Genomic DNA, 19,493 nt, shown 5'->3' with positions numbered 1-19,493 from the left:
CATTGAACCTTCCCCTGCACATCTCACTGAGCTCTGGCCTCCCATGGAAACAATTAGGAAGGTCAATATCAGAGCTGCTGGGAAACTTTCTAGCACTGGTCAGTAGAATTCACATGGAAAAAAATATCCCTCTCCTCCTTATCTGCAGGTTAAAAAGTTTCGGGGAGTATATAACCTGCTGTAACCCAAAGGTGTGGGGATGTCCCTGTACTGATGGCTGTACTCAATGTTTTTATCTTGTACAGGCAGGTGCACATGAGGGCATGATGCCAATGCATTTGATTTTCTTGTTTGTCATCAGTATCAAAAGCCTACCATGTTAGAAAACAGATGCAGCATTTTTTTTAACCATAACCTCATAGGAGTATGGATGACTAAAATGACAGCTAAGAACATACTGATCAGCAGAAATTATGGAAATTAATAGATCTGTTTCTTAAATTAAGTTTTGGCCTTAATGAAGATTCAAGCTGAGAAAACTTAACACTTCACTGAATTTCCACAGTAAATTCTAATCATACTCTACAACTTATCTGGGACTCTAGGGATGGAAGTTGGCAGGGTTATGAGGACAGTTTGCTTCAATAAGGTCAGCTGGTTTTTTAGGTCAATAAAACATAACAGAAATTGCACCTCCAACTGCTGAACAAATGTTTCTGCATACCAATCATCGAATTCCAGTGAAATCAACCATAATGACAACCACACAGCATAATACCTTTCTTTAGGCTCTCTTGGGTTAGAGAGATTTTTTCAATCAATGTTGAGTATGCTCTGATAGGAATGCAAAGTGGCCACATTCAGACAATAATTTCATCATGGCCAACTCCAAAATAAATGCATTTAATTACTTCTGGAAGAAAGAAAGACTCTGAAAATAAATTGTTCAAGTATTTTCACTGTCAGGGTGTAATAACTATCCCTTCAAGCACATACAAATGTTCTTGCAGTAGATAGACAGTAAATTTAGAGTTCATCCAATTCTTTACTGCAATCGATAAGCCTCAAAATTCAGAAACAAAACTTTTCAGCTGGAAAGTAACTTGTGATTGTGACATGCACTAAAGTACATTGGGGAAAAAAAGTCCTGTCAATCTTTTTGCAATGAGCCATCATTAGATGTGCAGTTTGAAGACATCTCTGTCAGAGACTTCTTTGACATGTCTGAACTGTGAAATGGGAATTGTGCTTAGTTTTGAGGCTGAGACAAAAACTCTCCCAAAAGAAAATATCAAAAAAATGTTTTAAGACTTTGCTAACTTAGAATTTACTGCCACCCATTAGCATGAGAAAGAAAATTGACATCAAGGCCTACTAAGAGAAAAAAAAATGTCAACCAGATCAATTTGTACTTCCAACAAGCACCACAAGACGTAATCCTTGAAAAGTTTACTCAGAAACAGTGTGCAAAGACAAATGCCAGCTAAACTAATCTACAGCCTGAAAGAATTTCAAACACAAACCTGACTAGATGAGCTTACACACAAACACAGCAAAAAACCACACAGACAACTCCTTTACATTTATGTGCTGGTCCAGGATCTGGCCAGCAAAAACAGCTAAATGTTTCCAAATCACTGCAACTGCTCATATTCTGATTGTAAACAGTAAAAGGAGCAATGGCAAAGTATTAAAAATTTGGATTGGACTCGATGATCTTGAGGGTCTCTTCCAACCTAGTGATTCTGTGAATAAGTGTCTGCTCTTCAGTATAAATCTCTCTGAATACAATTGTCACTGCTCATTACCTGCTGTGTCGGGTTATCTACCAAAAATTATTCCCAGTGTTGAACTCCCTAAATAAAGATAACATAAGCAAAACTGAAAGAAGAAAAAAACTTCACATAAAACAACATACTAATTGAATATGTTGTTAATAAACATTTTTTTCTTATAGGCGTTCAAAAAAAAGATTCATTTACTGGAAAGTTTCTGGTCTAGAAATGAAATGACCAAAAACTTCACGATAGGGACAAGCAGGATAAAACCAACAAAATACAAACAGAAGTTAATAATGTGGAATCAAAACAACCAAACAAATGAAGCATCAATGAAAACCTTCATTGTGGAAGGAGCATTAAGCAGGAGAGCAGAAAATACTGACCTGGAAGTCAAGCTGGTTGGAGTAGGGATGAAAGCAGCAGTTTGGAGAAAAACAGATAGGGAGGAAGACAGCAAAAGAGAATAAAGGGAAGAACACATTAGTTCTTTAAAATATAACAAGCAGATGTTATATTAGCAGATCATTAAAAAAATAAAAAAGAAAAAAAAAAGAAAAAAGAGACAGGAAGGAAAAGCAAGAATTAAAATGAAATTTCTGCAGAGAAATTTCTACATCCTTCCTGTGCACTGAAGAAAACAAACTTTAAATCAAAAGGGCATCATGTCATTGGTGGACAGAGGAAAGACATATATTTATAACCACCCAAATTCCAAATTCATGTACACACCAAATAGAACAAATAAATTGAATTAATATTAGTAGCACTTGCTGCCACATAAACATCTCATCATATGTCACAAAGTCTTTCCTTGAACTATCATAGGCTGGTGACCCTCATTCATCAAGTCTTCCAATGGAAGTCAAAGCAGCTAAACAATTTGGCAACTTGTTCAAAGATATTTAGAAGTTCACAAAGCACTGTAACTAATAATCAAAGATGAAGATTTGACACTCCACCTCACCCAGGAAATGCAGCCCCTTCCAATGTTGACAACAAATTTCTAATTCAGTTTGAAGAAGAGAATTAATATTTCAACACTGAAAATACTCTGATTTTTGATAACTTAATTTGATAAAGAATACTTAATACACCCTTTTCAAAAAAGTAAGGCCAAAACAATCCCCACCCAGCTAGACTAGTCCCTAAATTTGTCCCTGACACACAGCATTTAGTGCATTTAGGAAAAGGAGCATATGTAACAGCCATAAAGTACTTTTTTTAAAAATACAATTATTCCACATGCTGGTAGTTTGTCTCTTGTGCAATGACTTGTCACTGCTGTGTGGACTTACCTTCATGAGAATTCAAATCCAAACCAATTCAGAATGAATTAATTGTAGTCTGAATACCCCAAGAGCTTGAATACACATCTACAGTGTTATATACCCACTGCATATGAGAAGTAGATAACAAACAAAAAAAACTTGTTTAAGAACAAACAGGTTTGTCTCATGGCTAGTACAATACTTTTAAATGAACTTTTATATTGTTGCAGTCTTTGCTGAGAAGCTCCACTTAGCCAAGCAAATGACTGAGTATCTCATATACCACTAGAGAAAAGTGGATCCAAGATTTTGGAATCTTCACCATGTTGTCATTATTTTTTTTCTTTCTCTTTTCAGTCTAAATTTACCAATGGATAATTTATATTGTATTATGTGCCAGTGCTCTTTTACTGAAATCACTCATTCCCTGCAGAGCTTACCCTTTCACATATTTATACAGAACAAGCATCCCTACAGAGCTTGGCTTTGCCAGAGAAATAAACCACTGCTGCTTAGACTCCTCCTGTGTCATGAGCACTTCATTCCTTCTCAGCAGCCCTCTCTGCACCTGTTTCAGTTTTAATTCAACTTCCTGGCATATGACTGATGAGAAATACACAGCAGTGTTCCACACAGAGCCTTGCCAGCACCTGATGACATTAATACCTTGCTATCCTTACTGCAGGTATTTATTCTGACACATCAGGATTCACTCCTCATTATTTAAGATCTCTGCTTCATTATTTAGATGGCTCATAATGACACGGCCATAAGCAAATTCACCCAGTCTTTCTTTTCCTAAACTCTATCAAGGATTATCCTTAGTTTATATCAAGCAGCCTACGGCTCCTAACTTCACAAACATGCATTTTATGCCATTGTATTTCACTTCATCTTGTGATTCAAATTCTCTATCACATTTCATAAATATACTTCTCATTCTAACACCATTAATAAAAGCTTTAAACAATATACTCCTTCAATCCTGATAGTTCTGTTCCAGCTGCAGCTCCCTCTCCTTGGTGAGGCTCTTTTCATTAAAGCTTGAGCTGATCTCTGTTTTATCCAGTTTCATTTACATTACTAAAAAAACCCACAAAAATAAAAACCAAAAAACCCTGAACCACATTTCCTTCATCAAGAAAACCAAAGAAAAACAGCAGGCTAAGTTGAACAAAAGCACATTATACATTAAATGTAATAGCTTGCATTTAATTTTAAACTTTTTAAAATTATAAACAAATAAATTGTGAAAATTGTAATAAAAGTTATCAAATAGCTTTAGTATAGAAGAAGGAGTAGGTTCTCCTGTGTAGTAATAAGAAACTATAAAATACAAAGTTAATATAGAGAGTGATTTAAGAAACAGACCAACGTGATTTTATATGAGCAATAATATTAATCTGAAGTGATGACACTCAGGAGTGTGATCGTTTCTGAGCCAAGAAAATCACATTAAAACCGAAAGAATTACCATTCATATGAAGACTTCTTCATAATTATTAATAATGTTCATCTGCCAAGTAGCACACACTTATAAATTTAACTGCTCATGTCTTAAAGCAGATATTTCTACCCGATTATTTGACACTTTGTGTGTCAGTACTTTCTGACTAGCATGTTAGGATTCATCATCTTGTTTTAATTTTTTTTTTTAATTCGTAAATGATAGCTTTATTACATCCATTTTTACTTTTCAAACTTATTTATACAAGCACACCTCATTATGTCGAAGAATTTATATGTGAATATAATAAATATTGTGAGGATACCAGGGTTTGCAATAGTCTAGGTTATTATTTCCTCAGAAATTTATGTTGATGTATTTTGAAAATGTATGTTGTTGCAATTATCTTGCAATGTAAAGATGCTGGCATAGCAGTGAACATGGATCCCAGCAAGCTATGAATGAATAAATACATTTTAACATCACATTCATTTTCCTTACAGAACCCTGGAGATGCCCTTGCATCTGAAGTTTGAGGAAATGTCAAATATATGCTAAAGGTAAATAGTAAAGTTTAACCACTCCATCACATGCTACATACAGTACATCCTCTTCAGAAGTCTGTGTTCAGTCAGCAGTACCACATTATTTTCTGAAACATTATTTCAGGGTCAACATCCCCATCAACAGTAACAGACTAGAAACTGGTGTTCCAAAACATCACTGCTAAGAGTATAACAAATTTGAAGAGAAAATGAATAAAAAAATAGAAAATTCTCTCCATTGCATCAGCCATTACAGGATTCTCAGACAGTAAGAACAGATTGCACGCTGACAATGCTGTACTGGTATCTCTGGACCCCTTAGTCCCTTGTATCTTTGGAATGGTTGTTTTGTAATCAATAATTCTCAGTTCAAAAGAATTTACTGCTCTCTATCAAATCTTTATCTCTTTTTACATAAACTATTTAAATCAAATGAACATTTCCAGAAATTTGAGATCACAAGCTTCAGTACTTCATCATGATCATCTTTTAATTTTGTCAATATTCAAATATTCAGCGTGTTCATAATTGCTATCTAATAAAGGTCTTAATATCATCCTCTTGAACACAAGATTGCTGTGCCTACTACTGAGTCTGGTGTCACACAATAATTCAGTTTTACAGTGCAAGGAAGGGATCAGTTGCTGTTTACACCCGGTGCTCACACCTGGATTTGCTGCATTCCAAGTCTGGGTCCATAATCGCCCCTGCACCACGGCATGGAAAAGGCAACACTCTCTCATCCCCACAGAACCTGCAGCCGTGGTCCCTTTGCCAATATGCTGCTTTAGGGGTTTGGAGAGCATAGGCAGAGCTCACAGGCACGGGGCACAAAGTGACCACTCTTGATTACTCACTTGCTCTGGGACCTCCTTTACACATTAAAATAGGTGCAAACACTTGAGTCTTCTAAACTCTGATGTGGTGAGAGACACAACTGCCAACTGAAGTTGTCCTTATGTAAATAATCAGTTCTATTTTAAATACAAATCTTCTCTCACTTTGAATTTGAAGTTCCCATTTTCATGACATTTAACTATTACTAAACTACACTAAACATCTGCAAGGAGTAATAAGTTTTGGCAGCAGGTAGCTGTGAAGGTTGATAAGTCATCCTCAGTAAAAGCTGCTCTACACATCTTTCTTTGCATGCTGGCTGTTTTCTGCCCCCCAAGGTAACCAAAATTTCTGACATGTTCCTCTCTTTCGTGGTAATGCTCCCTAATGGGTGCTTTGTCTTGGCTGGAACTATAGCAATGATCACAAAATGAAATCACTTAAACTTCTTTTCTGGAACAGTTTTTTTCTGTTGAAGAAGATCAACAAGTCTGTGATCAAACTTGATCACAATCAAACAATTATATAAATTATTTGAAAACACAGAATTCCTTCTTTCATTCAAGCAAGAATGTCTAATTAAAGGAAGAGAACAAAGAAAACAGATCAATCAAATAAATAACAGAACACCATATGGGAGAAGGCTCCAAGATCTATTTAAGTACAAAGGGCATGAGACAAATCCCAAAACCCTCCTCTCCCCATTATGGAAAGCCTCTACAACCTCCCAGAAACAAGACAATCACTGCCTGGCCAACATCAGAAAATACTCTTTTGAAGCAAACAAAGACTACAGAAATAATGAGAAATAGTTACAATTATTATTAAATAGTCATGAGAAGGGTTAGAAATACTCACCAATACTTTTCAGGACCTCTGAGAATGACTGATGATGTTCACACTTGAAGAAACATGTGGGGGCAGGTCTCATTCACCAGCTACTAAAACACAGGCTTGTCCCCCAGCACAGTTTTCTGGGGGGTTGTTGTGCCTATAAATTGCACATGACTTTTCCTATATATGTTTCTTTTATGAATAGTATTAAAAAATGGAAACCTTAGATTTCTCCAAAGTCAGCCAACAGGAGATGCAGTTCTCAAGTAGCCCTTTTTTGCTCTTTTACAAAGCATAACAAATATTGTCTTAAAAAACATACTCTGCTTTTAACTTCTTCCGAGATGAAGATCAAGTAAACAAAAATGCTACTCAATGTAAGTGAAATAATACAAAAATTACCTTTCTAACTCAGCAATTTTCTTATCTTTGTCATTCTTCTCATTCTCTACTTCCTTGAGTATTTCTAGAAGTCTGTCAACCTCAGCCTGAGCTTTGCCACATTCTTCTCTATAGTACGATGCCTCTTTGTCCAGCTGTTTCATTCTGTCTGCAAATTCTGGATTCATCCGGGCCTCCTCTTCAGCTTCATGAGCCTTCAGAATCAATATTTCAAAAAAAGATAAGGATGACAAAAACTTAAATAGCCTTTAGAGCTATACTTCTTCAGTCTTGGAGTTGAAGTTTTCGCTAAAAAGGATTATGGGTATTTTTGTCTGATGCTGCTTTGCCACAAATGCATCATAAAACAAAATGAAAATATCTATGTAGTCAAATTCTCCTGAAAGGTGAGGGGATTTTTTAAGCAGGCTTTTACATATTAAAGTGACTCCATTTTAAAGGTGTTATTCAAATTAAAAAAAAAAAAAACCCTCACCTTGTAATTAATTAAATTCACATTAAGCTCAGTGTGTTCTGAATATATAGGCAATTTCTTAACAAGACATGTCCTCTTTATATATAAACACACACACTTTGTCCATGTATAAATGTACAAACACAGATACATATACACATATTGTGTGTATCTGTATCATCAGATGTCTCAAATGCAGCTTGATACAAAGAGTTTAAAGGAAAGAAATTGTTTTTAATGTAGAGGTGATTTGAAAAGATAAACCAATAAACTAAGAAGCTGCTTTCAGCAGACATCTCACCCAATAATCCTTTTTACCTTATCATTAATACTTAACCTGAAACATCAGAGGAACAAGCCCATTGGTGAAAACAGCACAAACCTGGCAAACACATGCATGGATGGGTGGCAGTTTCACAGACAAGAGAGAAGGCAATGAAAACAACAACAGTGCAGAGCCCAGTCCAACTCCCATCAAACCTAATGGCAAAAACCCAATTAACTTCAATGGGAGCACGACCTGGCACCGAGTGCTTTAAACTGTTGGCTGGAATAATCACAGACAGATGGAAACAACGATGCACTGCAATGCTGAGCCTACCCCTTGCTTCCCATTATTCCTAATTGGCACCTTGAAAGAGCAGGCAAGGAAAAAACAAGTAGTTTAAGGCAGTGCACATTAAACATAGAAAATTCAGGTAACATACAGGATTTTTACAGAAATTCATGATATTTAGAACTGAAGGTCCTCCAACTATCTTAGTACGCAGAGAAGATGTGGACTTACTTATCCTTCTTAATTTCAGGGAATGGACAATGCAAGCAAGCAATGAAAGAAATGCAGATCAAAATGAACCATGCATGTTTGGGAAAGAATTAATATAAACTACAGATACTAGAAGGCCCATATTCTTTGCAATGGTTAAAATTTTCTGTACAAATAAAGAACAAGTCTGAGTTTACTATAAATACAACAAAAAATTGAAATTAGTAGGGAAGAAACTTAGGGGGTTTGCATGTAACATATCATTTAAGCATGAGGATAATAAGAAAAAGATAGTAGATTTGAAGTGTTACTTATCCTACTCAGAAGTTTTTATTCAGAAGAAATATTTCATCACCAAAAAAAGCCAAAGGAATGACATGAGGAACCTAATAAACCTACTGACCTTGCTCTTCAAAATCTCTTTTGATACATGCTCCAGTCCTGAATTCCATGCAGATACAGGAATTTTTAACCCAGAACTTGTTTCAAGGTAACATTCAAGGAGTAGCTTGATTTTACTGTTTGAGTGAGATGCCAGCAACATATTCCTTTTCAGGCTCCTAATCTTCCTTAATCAACTTGGGTTTATTTTATACCAGTTATTAATTGTATCAAGAAATTTACTTTAAACTAGCCTTGTAATTTTTGAAGTCAATTTAATTCTCAGACTCAAGGTCAATTATCTGAGAAAATGCTTCGATTGTCCATCAGTGCTATTATATCATACACTTTTTTATCATTATGTAATTTTGCAAGGAATAAATATATTCCATAGGTAAATTCACTCTAGAAAAAGAAATACGACCCAATTCCCACCTTCAAGATACTAAGAAACTTGGGCAAAAAGTATATTGTTCCCTATTCTTCAGATTTCTCCTCGTCTCCCAAGGGTTAATCCAGAATTTCACAGTTCCTCTCTAAAGGCTATTGCTGTTTCATGTAATTCCCTGTCACCTTTCTGTCCCTTCCCTTTACTTTGGTACACAATTAATTCCATATCAGCCTTGATTCCATCATGACATAGAGAGGAAAAATACCCACCTTCCTTCCTCTAACCAGTCTTCACTTTAGCACAAAGTCTCAGCTTCAGCCCAAACTTTGTTCCCCATGTAGCTCTACCCTTCTCTTATCCCAGGGCAATGCAGATGAGAGACAGAAGCTTGTCTCTGCTTTTCTGTTTCATTGCCACATTGCACCTTCTACAAGGAAAATGCATAACTGAACATGATAGCACCACCAATGCAGAGGTTCTAAATGTTCTGCTGCCATGGAGTATTCCTGTCACACAGCAGCTCAGAAATGTACTGAAAAAAATTACCTACTGCACAGCTGATAAACAAATCATCACCTGAAATAATAGATATATTCCTCAGTTTAGCCCTTTAAATCTTTGCTTAACAGCATGCTAAGGAAATCAGAATTAAGTTGCAAAAGTATTTTCAGTTCTTGTGTTTTCTGTGGCACTTATGCTATTCTGTATTTGTGGGATGCGTTTTTGGAAAATTCTGCAGCACAAACTGGGTCACTGCATTTCCCCAACATGAAGCAGAACTTCTAAGGTATGATTAAATGTGATTAGGCATCCAACCAATGTCACATATAAATCAATGTAAGCATTCAGTTACTACAAGGTAATTCTTATTTTCGAAAACAAAAAAGCCAACCACCCACCAGTATAGCGAACCAACAATTTAGCTGACTGCCTCTACTTTTCAAAGAATTTTGAGAATCTTTTTTGGACTATTGGCAGGAACCAGATTTCTACAAGGGTACATTGCCCCAATGAATAAGTAAAAGATAATTAGTTAAAAAGGGAGAGCAAGAACAATTTTTACAAAGAGCTTTCTGCAAGTGGTACTTCAACCTGCAATTCCCTTTAAGGGAAAGTTCACACTATAAACAGAGCTGCTGATACCAGAAAAGAGCAAAACACAATCCATCTGACACTGCCAGGACAGAGGCATAGAATTACTTATAAGGCCTCATTTTATTTTATGACTTTGAAAGATGTGTTTGGATCTGAACTAGGCACCTTTTTGAATTTGTTGTGTACAGATCAGGGGTGATTTGCTGACAGATGGAACTTGACTTTTGAGGTCAAACATTAGTCCCAAAGGAGTGAAAAGGCAGCTCAGCTGATATTGCCCCTGCTCCTGGCAGGACAGGGAAGATTTCTTTGGCTGTCTTTAGGCTGTGGACTGAACTGTGGGATCAGTTCTGGGCAGAAGCTGCATGGTTAGCACATGAATCAGAAAGTCTCTGCCTATTTCTGCTGTCTCTCCTTTTTCTGTTTCACTTCTGTCCCTTGTTTACTCCCTAAGTTCCCTGTTGCCTTGGGAAACACATTTTCTAGGGGCTTTTATGGGTAAGAGGGACTAGTCCATGTGTCATTTTCAGCTCTCTTAAATCTCTATCTGCAAATGATAACCCTTGTGTGTGCAGATTAGGTTGATTTCAAACTAACCCACTCACTTTATGATGCTTTTTCACCCAATATTGTGACTGATGATGTTGTATGTTATTTTTACAACTTAGTAAAAATAGCATATCAGTCTAGAATTAGAATTTCACAAATTTTTACATTAATTATACATCTGTTCTGATATTTGCTTCATAAGCACTGCAAATGCTTTAGAAGAAAAGTAATATTTCCTTATGTAAACCACAAATTTCCTACAGAAACATCATAACAATGTGGCACAGACATGCAACATGAATTATTTAGGCTATTAAAGTCTTATGGTACAGTCATGAATAATTCTGCATAATAGAAATGGATGGATAGATAGATAAGTATTTCATTTTTAAAGCTTTAGACACAAACATACACAGAAATCAAGTGGGTACTTAAAATTAAAAAAAAGAAAAGGAACAGCAGAATTTACATGCAAGATATTACTTTGTAAGATCCTTCAAATTTTATTACTTGCAACAATAAATGGAAAAAAATATTGTTGTCACATGAATTTTTTTGTCTCTTTAAAATTCAAGCGGTTTTCACTGAACTTTAGGGACTGCTCTAAGTTGTAGAGTATTCTGCAAGTACTTAAAATTTTCATCTGACATTTCTCTGATAGAAGATCTTGGAAAATTTAGTCTTTGACATTCAGATAAAGGTTCACCTGAACTCCAGCAGGATATTTTCATTACAGCACAAAGGCAATAATGTAATTTCTTATTATCAATTTTGCACAAAATCTCATTGGGTATTTCAAAAACTTCACCCTTAAAGCACGAAGAAACATATGTCCAATTCTACTGACAACTTATTCTCAAATATGTAGGAGAAGAAGGAAGGTGAGCAAGATAAGTTTATTTTAAAAAATCATCCTGTGGATATAGCACCTTTTGCCTGGGGCAAAAGGAAAAGGATCTTGCATCCATTGTTTTGCATCTTCCAACAGGCTGTCCCCTTCTGAAAATTAACCACATAAAGGCAGGAAAAAACAGTTAAGGACTGACTTTGGAATACTGCACACAAACAGATTAGGAAGTAACAAATGAATTCTATGCAGCAGAATCACTAATATTGAGTTAATGACTGGCCAGCATTTATGAAAACCAAGCTAAAAACTAACAGGAAAAAGACTCCAGTCTGAAAAGCCACGCACAGGAGCAGTGCAAATGATATGAATAGAAACATAACTACCACAAAAGTGACCCAAGATGATACAGGAATAAAAGGGGTTTATCATTGCAAGGGACAAGCTCTTTCTCCAGCACTGTGCCAGAGGGTAGAGGTGATAATATCAGGTTTTTATGTTATTGTGGTACAATTTATGACTAAATTCTAAACACAGGTAACCAATAACTTTAAAAGTAAATACAGCACATTCTGTGGGACTCTCTTTTTCTATACAAAAGTCATGACATATCCATTACATGGTTAGAACTACAAAACCTAACCATAATAGATTCCAAAGCTGGAATCCTGGACCATGGACACTGATGGCAAAGCTCCCATTGGCTTCAGTGATGGCAGTACCTCCTCTAATGTTAATTGTAGTATCACATTACTTCAGCTCCAAACCCAGTTCTTCTATATATACACTATCCCAATTACACAGTGATTCTGACTAGGATAACTATGTCAACTATAGCTTTTAAACTGCTCTTACAGTTACATCATTTTTCTGGCCTGTGATGCTCACAGCACATTAAATGTAACAGTCTCAGCCAAAAAGATGGAAACTCCTCTCAGTAGAGAAAATGTTTGTTGCTGCTCTTCCTCAAACTGAAAAAATAATCAAGTCAAAAGAGATATTGTGCAATTAAAGCAGGCATTGGTGATAATATCAATACCAACCAAGCCAAAGCAATACTGTACTTTTGAAAAAACTGCCCTTTGCATTTCATTTTTTTCAGTATTTTCTTCACTTAAGTATAAACTTTCCATGTTCCTAATGTATATATGCTAAATGTATACACTCTTTCCTGAGTAGAACTGATCTAATTTAGTCATATAGACTTTTGAAAATACTGCCAGTCATTTCCTAGATATTATTATTCATCTAATTAACTCAGTCACAAGATAAACTGGATAAATTAGGAGTTATATAAGTTTGAAGGATCAAATAAAGTACTGCATAAGGAGGGATTAAAAAGCAAAGCAAAAGGAAAAAAAAAAATTCTGCATGCATTTTCTAATGGAGAAGTTGAGGACCCAAAGGACGTTTGTTTTCTCAGAAACACAGTATGTACCTATTTAACACATTTCAGATTCTTAAAATGGCCTTCAAGTCCACAAAGTTCATTTCTTTGGATATAATGGATACAGCATAGTGAGCACCAGGAGTGTTCTGCAAAGCTCCACAGAGGAAGAGCACAACACAGTAAGGGAATGGATCCTCATGCTTCCATATGTTACAGCGGGCATTTTAAAAATGAACTTACTGGATTGTACATCTGATTGAACAACTGCTCAGCTTGCTACATTGCAAAGTTGGTAGGGAGTGAAGCACAGACAGGAAAAGAAGGAAAGATCCAGGAAAACAGCATTAGCTCAACAAAACCAGTGCATTTGCACAGAAGAACTCGTCATTAAAAAAAAAAAAGGAAAAAAAAGTAGAAATTTAAGATTCTAAACATTCCTTGGTGAAAGTGAGAGGCACTGGGGAAACATAAATGTTGACTTTGGCTCCTAAAAAAGAATAGCTGGAGTAAGAAATTTAAGGTTTGTGTTACTTTCCCTTTCTCAAGTTAAATAACCCATGAAATAAAGAGAGGTGTCCACTTTTGATGATACATTAAGTGCTGGTCTCAAGCAATGAATCACGAGAAGTGCTTTTGGCTGAGGCTGCAATTTATCACCAAAGCTTCAAAGACAGTAATAATAAAAGATTAATTAAGTAGTATCATTAAATTTATTATTTTACTTTTGTTTAATACAATACTGAATTTTCTATGCAGAATGACTTTCAAACAGTACAGCTTGGCAAACAGTACTTTAGCAATTGCAAATATGTCAGTATGCAAGTAAATCTAAGATAATGAAAAACAACAAAAGGAGGAAATTCTAGAGTGGATAATAAAGATTATATATACACACATATATATAAAACACTTTGCTACCTATTAGGTAATTCCTGCTGTTCTTTCACAAGTAGCAATACAAAGTAAGTCAACAAAAATCTGTGGAATTTTGGGGAAAAAGCATTGACCATTCTCTGGTATTGAGAATTTTTCTTTTAAAATTTTTTATTAATCTCAATCCATAACAACAAGTATGTTTATAATTTAAAACATTACTTTTTATAACAAAATATAGCAGTCACGTGAATAATTACTTTGTACAAATATCTTTTTCATTATTTTTGAAATGTGCCTACTGTGTAGAATCATGGGTTTAGAATCGGAATATGTTTTTCTTGCTGAACTGCAAAAACTCCAGTTTTGCAGTACTGAAAAATACTTAGATCTAATCAGATCCAATAAAATCCATCTTTATTATCAATAAATGAATCTTATTGTCTCCAAAAAACAGAAGGCTGGGGAGGAGAAACTCTAAAAGTTCTTTTGGTGTTTTTTATTTAGAGTTTTGGTTTGGACTTGCCCCTTGTGCACATTTTCCTTCAGCCATAGCACTTACCACCATTAGTGCTCATGCAAAACTAACTCCCAGCAAGTGTGCACAGACTACTACCTTCATATTTCTTACTCTAATTTGTTAAAACTTACAAATCAACATTGATCTGTAATTATTTTACAGCAGCATAACAAAGTACCTCCTCTGTGATATTTTTAGAGAGGAGTACTGTGTAAGCTAACTGGAATTTTTTCAAGGAGACAGCCCCTTGGAGTGGGTTTGGAAAGAGAGATGCAAACTGTGCCAGATCCCTGTGCTGCTGCAGTGGCTGATGCTCACACGTGGGTTCATTTATGACCCTGTTGCTGTCCCCTCCTCCTCTGACCCAGACATGTGCCAGAGTGACCCAGGGTTCTGTTTCTCTCAAGTTTCCTGAGGAGTGAGAACACGGTGCAGGAATTTTTCTGGGGACCAATTACTTTTAACGCAGGGTATTTACAGGTTGGAACATAAAGTATTTCATTAAAGAAAATGTGAATTGAAAATGACTGTTTGGAGTCTCCTGTCATTAACAGTCACTGTTTCTGTTCAATTAAGCATGCCCAGAAAGAAGGCTGTAACTACATTTTATTGTGGAAATACCTGGTCTCCTACAAATGGTAGGTGAATTTCCATTGGGACTTTATGCTGTATTTATGATATAATAAAACTATTATGTTTTCAACTTTAATTCAATAACTGTTTGTATTTATACACAAGAAACATGCTCCCTTTTCATACAAAAGACATCCCAGACACTCTCTGACTTTTGTAAGTGCTTGTTTTTCCATGACTGTATGATGTGTTTATATGTACAGTCATAAACGATTGACTTAGGATTTCAAGTCCTTCAAGAGGATTTTGATGAGGGTTTTTTAAGTGATCTGTGCTTCCAGGGTTCTTTTAACTATATTTTTTTAAACAAAGGAAAGAAAAAGATATTTCAGATTGTAATGAGGTATCTGTTGTAGTGGAGTGCAAAGTAAGCAAATGTAAATTCCAACAAACTAAAGCAAATTAAATTACTTCCAGAGAAACCTTTTCTTTGGAGATTTTAATTCTGCCATCAAAAGCATTTTTAAGCTATGGGACATTTAAATTATTTGTGCTTTCATTTGTATATGTTTATTGAAAAAAAGGTTCCCTTCCTCTCAACTAAAGTTCTAATGCAGGCACCTAATTGCACATATTCATTCTGAATTAAGAAAGAATACAAGTAGAAGGTTTACACACTGGTATCCTTTATACTTTGCAATACCTTCTTCACAGGCCAGGCTATTGAAACAATGCTTAATCACTGAGCAGGATACTACTCAACCTGGGTAAAAAGAGTGTCAGGATATTATGCTAAGAGTGATAACATTCACAGAACAAATATTATTTACTAGAAAATGAAAAACCATATCAATATTAAAAAAAAAAAAACAAAAACAAACGCTTGATGTACACTTAGTCATGAATTGCAGAAGGCAAACGTAATGCCTGACCCCATCAAATACATAATGAGAACAATGAGAGCAGACATTATCAAACAACACAGAGAAAGGTCAAAGAAACCATGGTATCAAAACACTTGCAAATCATTTAAGCAAAATCTAGTTTATTGCAGCAGTTTAAGTAAAACCATGTAATAAAATACAAGGTTTGTATGTTTTCCTTTAAATGCTTGCTTCCACTTCTTGCTGAATAGAAATACTGAACTGCCAGCTGATATAAACTTTTGATTATTTTGCTTAATTATCACAAATGTGTTCACCAACAAAGCCAAAAATACATCAAAATAAAACCTAGCTAGAATTTTCATTTTAGAAGCTGATTTTTTTTGATTAGGAACGCCAGCATTTCTTGGACAAGCCTTTAATTTTTTTCTGATCCTGCAAACATTTCAGTTTACTTTTAATAGTGGTGCTAATTCACATACATATAAATTGCTGTTTTGATAATTTCTTTCTGCCCTTTTCCCTCCAATGTCCTGCTCTCAGTTCATCTATTTATTGCAGCTTCTCAGAATTCCCTCATAGAGGTACTCAGGACAATTTCTGAGGCTCACTAGTGGCTTTGGTACAAACCTCTTGAGAAAAAACAGTATTTGATGCAAGCATCAGCAAACAGCATAAGATGGGTCGATTCTAGATTTACTCCAGAAGAGTAAATGAGCTCATCATTTCAAAATGAGGGTATGGGATGCTGATTTTTGTTTTGCTGGTTGTTTGTTTTAAGATGGAACTTACCTTTTTCAACTGTGCTTCCAACTTACTACACTCTTCTTTCTTTTGTTCTATGGCTATTTCTAAAGACTTAAGTTTGGAGTCTCTTTTCAGCCCTGCTGATGCCAATGAAGATGCATGTTCTTTGAGATCGATTAAACTAGACTGGAAAACGACCAAGAGTAAAAAGTTAATTCCTAGTCACCGGGACACTAACTCATTGCCAACTTAGCAATCACTTGGATCCTGCTCCCCCTCCCCCAAAAAGAGTTGACTCAAAGATAAGCATTGATAGCAAAAGACACCATTTTGTGCATACAACTGGAACCACGGGAGCTGGCATGCAGAGAAACACAAACATTCATCATACAGACGAGCTCGTGTCATATTCTGGAGGTACAAACACACTGAAAACTGCTTCTCTAACTGACAAACAGGAACAGGAGCAGCAATGGAATATCTGGGCCCAGTGGAAGCTTAGGTAAAGGACAAAGTAGAGGTTATGATGCACAACTATGTAAAAACTGAAGCAATATTTCATGTACAAATAAGGACTGTGAAGAATGCTTAAGAAAGCAGCAGTTCTGAAGCTGAACACTCAAGTGGCAGAATTTCAGTACTTGGCATGATTCAAGAGTAATCCTAATGCACTTTAATCCTAATGACATACATAGAAGAGCAGAGTTTTTAAGGAAAGACTAACCTCTTTTTCTGTCAGTTCAGCTTGTAAAGCATTAACTTTCTCCTTCAGGTCCTTGTTTTCTTTTTTATAAGATTCAATTTCTTCAAGTCTTTCTCTGTCATCTCGATCCCTTTGCTCCTTCAGACGCTCTATTATTCTTTCCTAACAAGAGGAAGAATTGCAAAACGAAAAGTTGTGAATCATTTTAAGAAAAGACAGAATTAAATTTGTTTGCGTTATGTAGCACTTTAAAAAAACCAAAACCTTCAGAAGCAGAGGATGATTGAGTTAATGGTATTAAAGTAATGCAAGATGTTTCTAGATTTCAAAATCATAAGATCAAGTTTTAAATACTTGAGAAGAGTAACACAGTACAGGAACTTCATTAAAGAGCTATACTGGCATGAGCATGTTTCATTTTGTGATAGATGTGGAAAGATATTCAGTTCAATATTGTATTTCCTGTATTCCTAAGTGACTGAAGTCTTGAATGAAAGTTCAAAACAAGCCATGAATAGTTTCCTCAGAGGCCATGACCAGTTAACTCAGCTACAATTTTGTTATTACTCTACAGTGCTTGCAATAAGATGTCATGGTTCCAGATCTAACCAGAAATCAGCCACTTGCTGATGATCAGTAATTTGCAGTTTATATGTATTATGTTTTGAGATGTCAAAAAACAGTTGCCCAAGACACAGAAGAAGTAGTCTGATACAGATTAACAGAAAGGAAGATTTTTCTCTATCTAATTAACAGTAACTCTACAGACATTTAAACCATGTTTTTGCATATTTTGCTGATTTCCAAGAACTATTTCAAGGATTGCTGAAAATCACCAGTCATTGATTGGGTGATTAACTCAAAGGGTGAAATGGAAAAAGCAGACACAGTAGCATGGTTTTATTAAGCTCTGATTATGTTCTACAAAATCATGTTTCATCAATACTTAGAGGATGCAAATACTTATCAGAGAGAAACACTTAGGGTACAATGAAATAACCACTAGAATTACATTTCAGTTGGAAGCAGGTCTTGAAGCAGAGTATCAGAACTATTGGTACCATTTGGGTGGTGGCAGGCAGGGGGGCAGCAGAAGCAGCATCATTTTGGTCCTGCACCTGGATCAGAGCAATCCCAGGCTCAGCAGAGAACAGACAGAGCAGCCCAGGGGAGGAGGACTTGGTTGTGTACAGTGACAAAAAGCTCAGCATGACTCAGCCATGAGCACTCAGAGCCCCGAAAACCACCTGTGTGCCTGGGCTGCATCCAAAGCAGTGTGGCCAGCAGGACAGGGGAGGTGACAGCACCTGTGTCCTGTCCTGCCCTGCTGGCACCCACCTGGGCCAGAGCTGCACCCAGTGCTGGGCCCAAGGCGAGGACAGACATGGCTGGAGAGGGTCCTGAGGAGGGTCAGGAAGGTCTAAGGCTGTGACAACCTGGTCTAATGGAAGGTGTCCCTGCCCACAGCAAGGGGGATGGAACTGGGTGATGATCTTTAATGTCCTTCCAATCGAAACTTATGACACTAAATAACTTCAGATTTATTCCTAACAAACAATATAAATTCTTAATGCCTTGAATATCAACATGCCAGCTTCCATAAAGTAGAACAGCTTAATAATCATAAACATTCAGATTCCACATGGTTATATTCAGAATTAGTTTAATACCAATCCCTTTTTCAAGATTTATTTACCCAAATGATTTTTTCATCTATAACAAATTAAACATAACACTATTTCATCTTTTTAATGAACAGTATATTTTTTTCTCAGTCAATCACAAAAGAAGACTAATTTATCTGTCAGCTGCATAAGGCTAAATGTCAAAAACGTGTTAAAAGGCCCTAATATACCATGTTTTACTTGATTAACAGCTAACTTGCAGAAATCCCAACAATGTGTTCTTGTTTCAGTCTTGTTTGCATTGGGCAGTTCTCCTCATGCACTAATCTGGGACCTCACAGGTCTAATCTATTTGCACTTTATCACAGAAGCAGGAACTGAATTGCCCCAGCATATAGCTCCATTATCAGACATACTCCATTGCTTATCTGCTGTATGCTGCTACAGTAGGACCAACTTTATAAATATCAGCTTCATGAAAGCAACCTCTTGAGCTGCTTTGGGCCAGTCCAAGAGCTGAGATATTCTTTGAAAAGTTTCTTGTTATAACATCAAGGCAGCTGATAGCACTTTTGCACAGTCTGATTTTCAAACTCCTTTTCTTATTTTTTAATTGCAATGTAATCCTTATTGTTGTTGTT

General features: G+C 36.0%; 1 protein-coding gene across 17 annotated transcripts in view; it reads right to left on the bottom strand.

The window, feature by feature from the left end:
* ERC2 (ELKS/RAB6-interacting/CAST family member 2) overlaps nt 1-19,493 on the bottom strand; it is a 407,597-nt gene that overhangs the window by 247,573 nt on the left and 140,531 nt on the right. For 4 of the 17 annotated variants that reach the window (XR_015806058.1, XR_015806061.1, XR_015806059.1 and 1 more), the window contains 6 exons: nt 17,249-17,389; nt 16,570-16,710; nt 13,168-13,203; nt 8,110-8,139; nt 7,055-7,248; nt 2,105-2,116 (listed from right to left, as the gene is read on the bottom strand). Coding sequence is in view for 1 of the 17 variants with exons in the window: in XM_088171529.1 (XP_088027655.1) it covers nt 2,105-2,116; nt 7,055-7,248; nt 8,110-8,139; nt 13,168-13,203; nt 16,570-16,710; nt 17,249-17,389 (554 nt within the window). In the remaining 16 variants the exon portion in view is untranslated. The remainder of the gene's footprint in view (nt 1-2,104; nt 2,117-7,054; nt 7,249-8,109; nt 8,140-13,167; nt 13,204-16,569; nt 16,711-17,248; nt 17,390-19,493) is intronic. The other 13 variants (XR_015806062.1, XR_015806063.1, XR_015806065.1 and 10 more) reach the window with 9 other exon arrangements.

The sequence above is a fragment of the Sturnus vulgaris genome, chromosome 11 (assembly GCF_052056855.1).
Source record: "Sturnus vulgaris isolate bStuVul1 chromosome 11, bStuVul1.hap1, whole genome shotgun sequence".
NCBI classification, from domain to species: Eukaryota; Metazoa; Chordata; class Aves; order Passeriformes; family Sturnidae; genus Sturnus; species Sturnus vulgaris.
The sequence above is the reverse complement of the archived record's forward strand: the minus strand, read 5'-3'. Positions and strand labels throughout refer to the sequence as shown.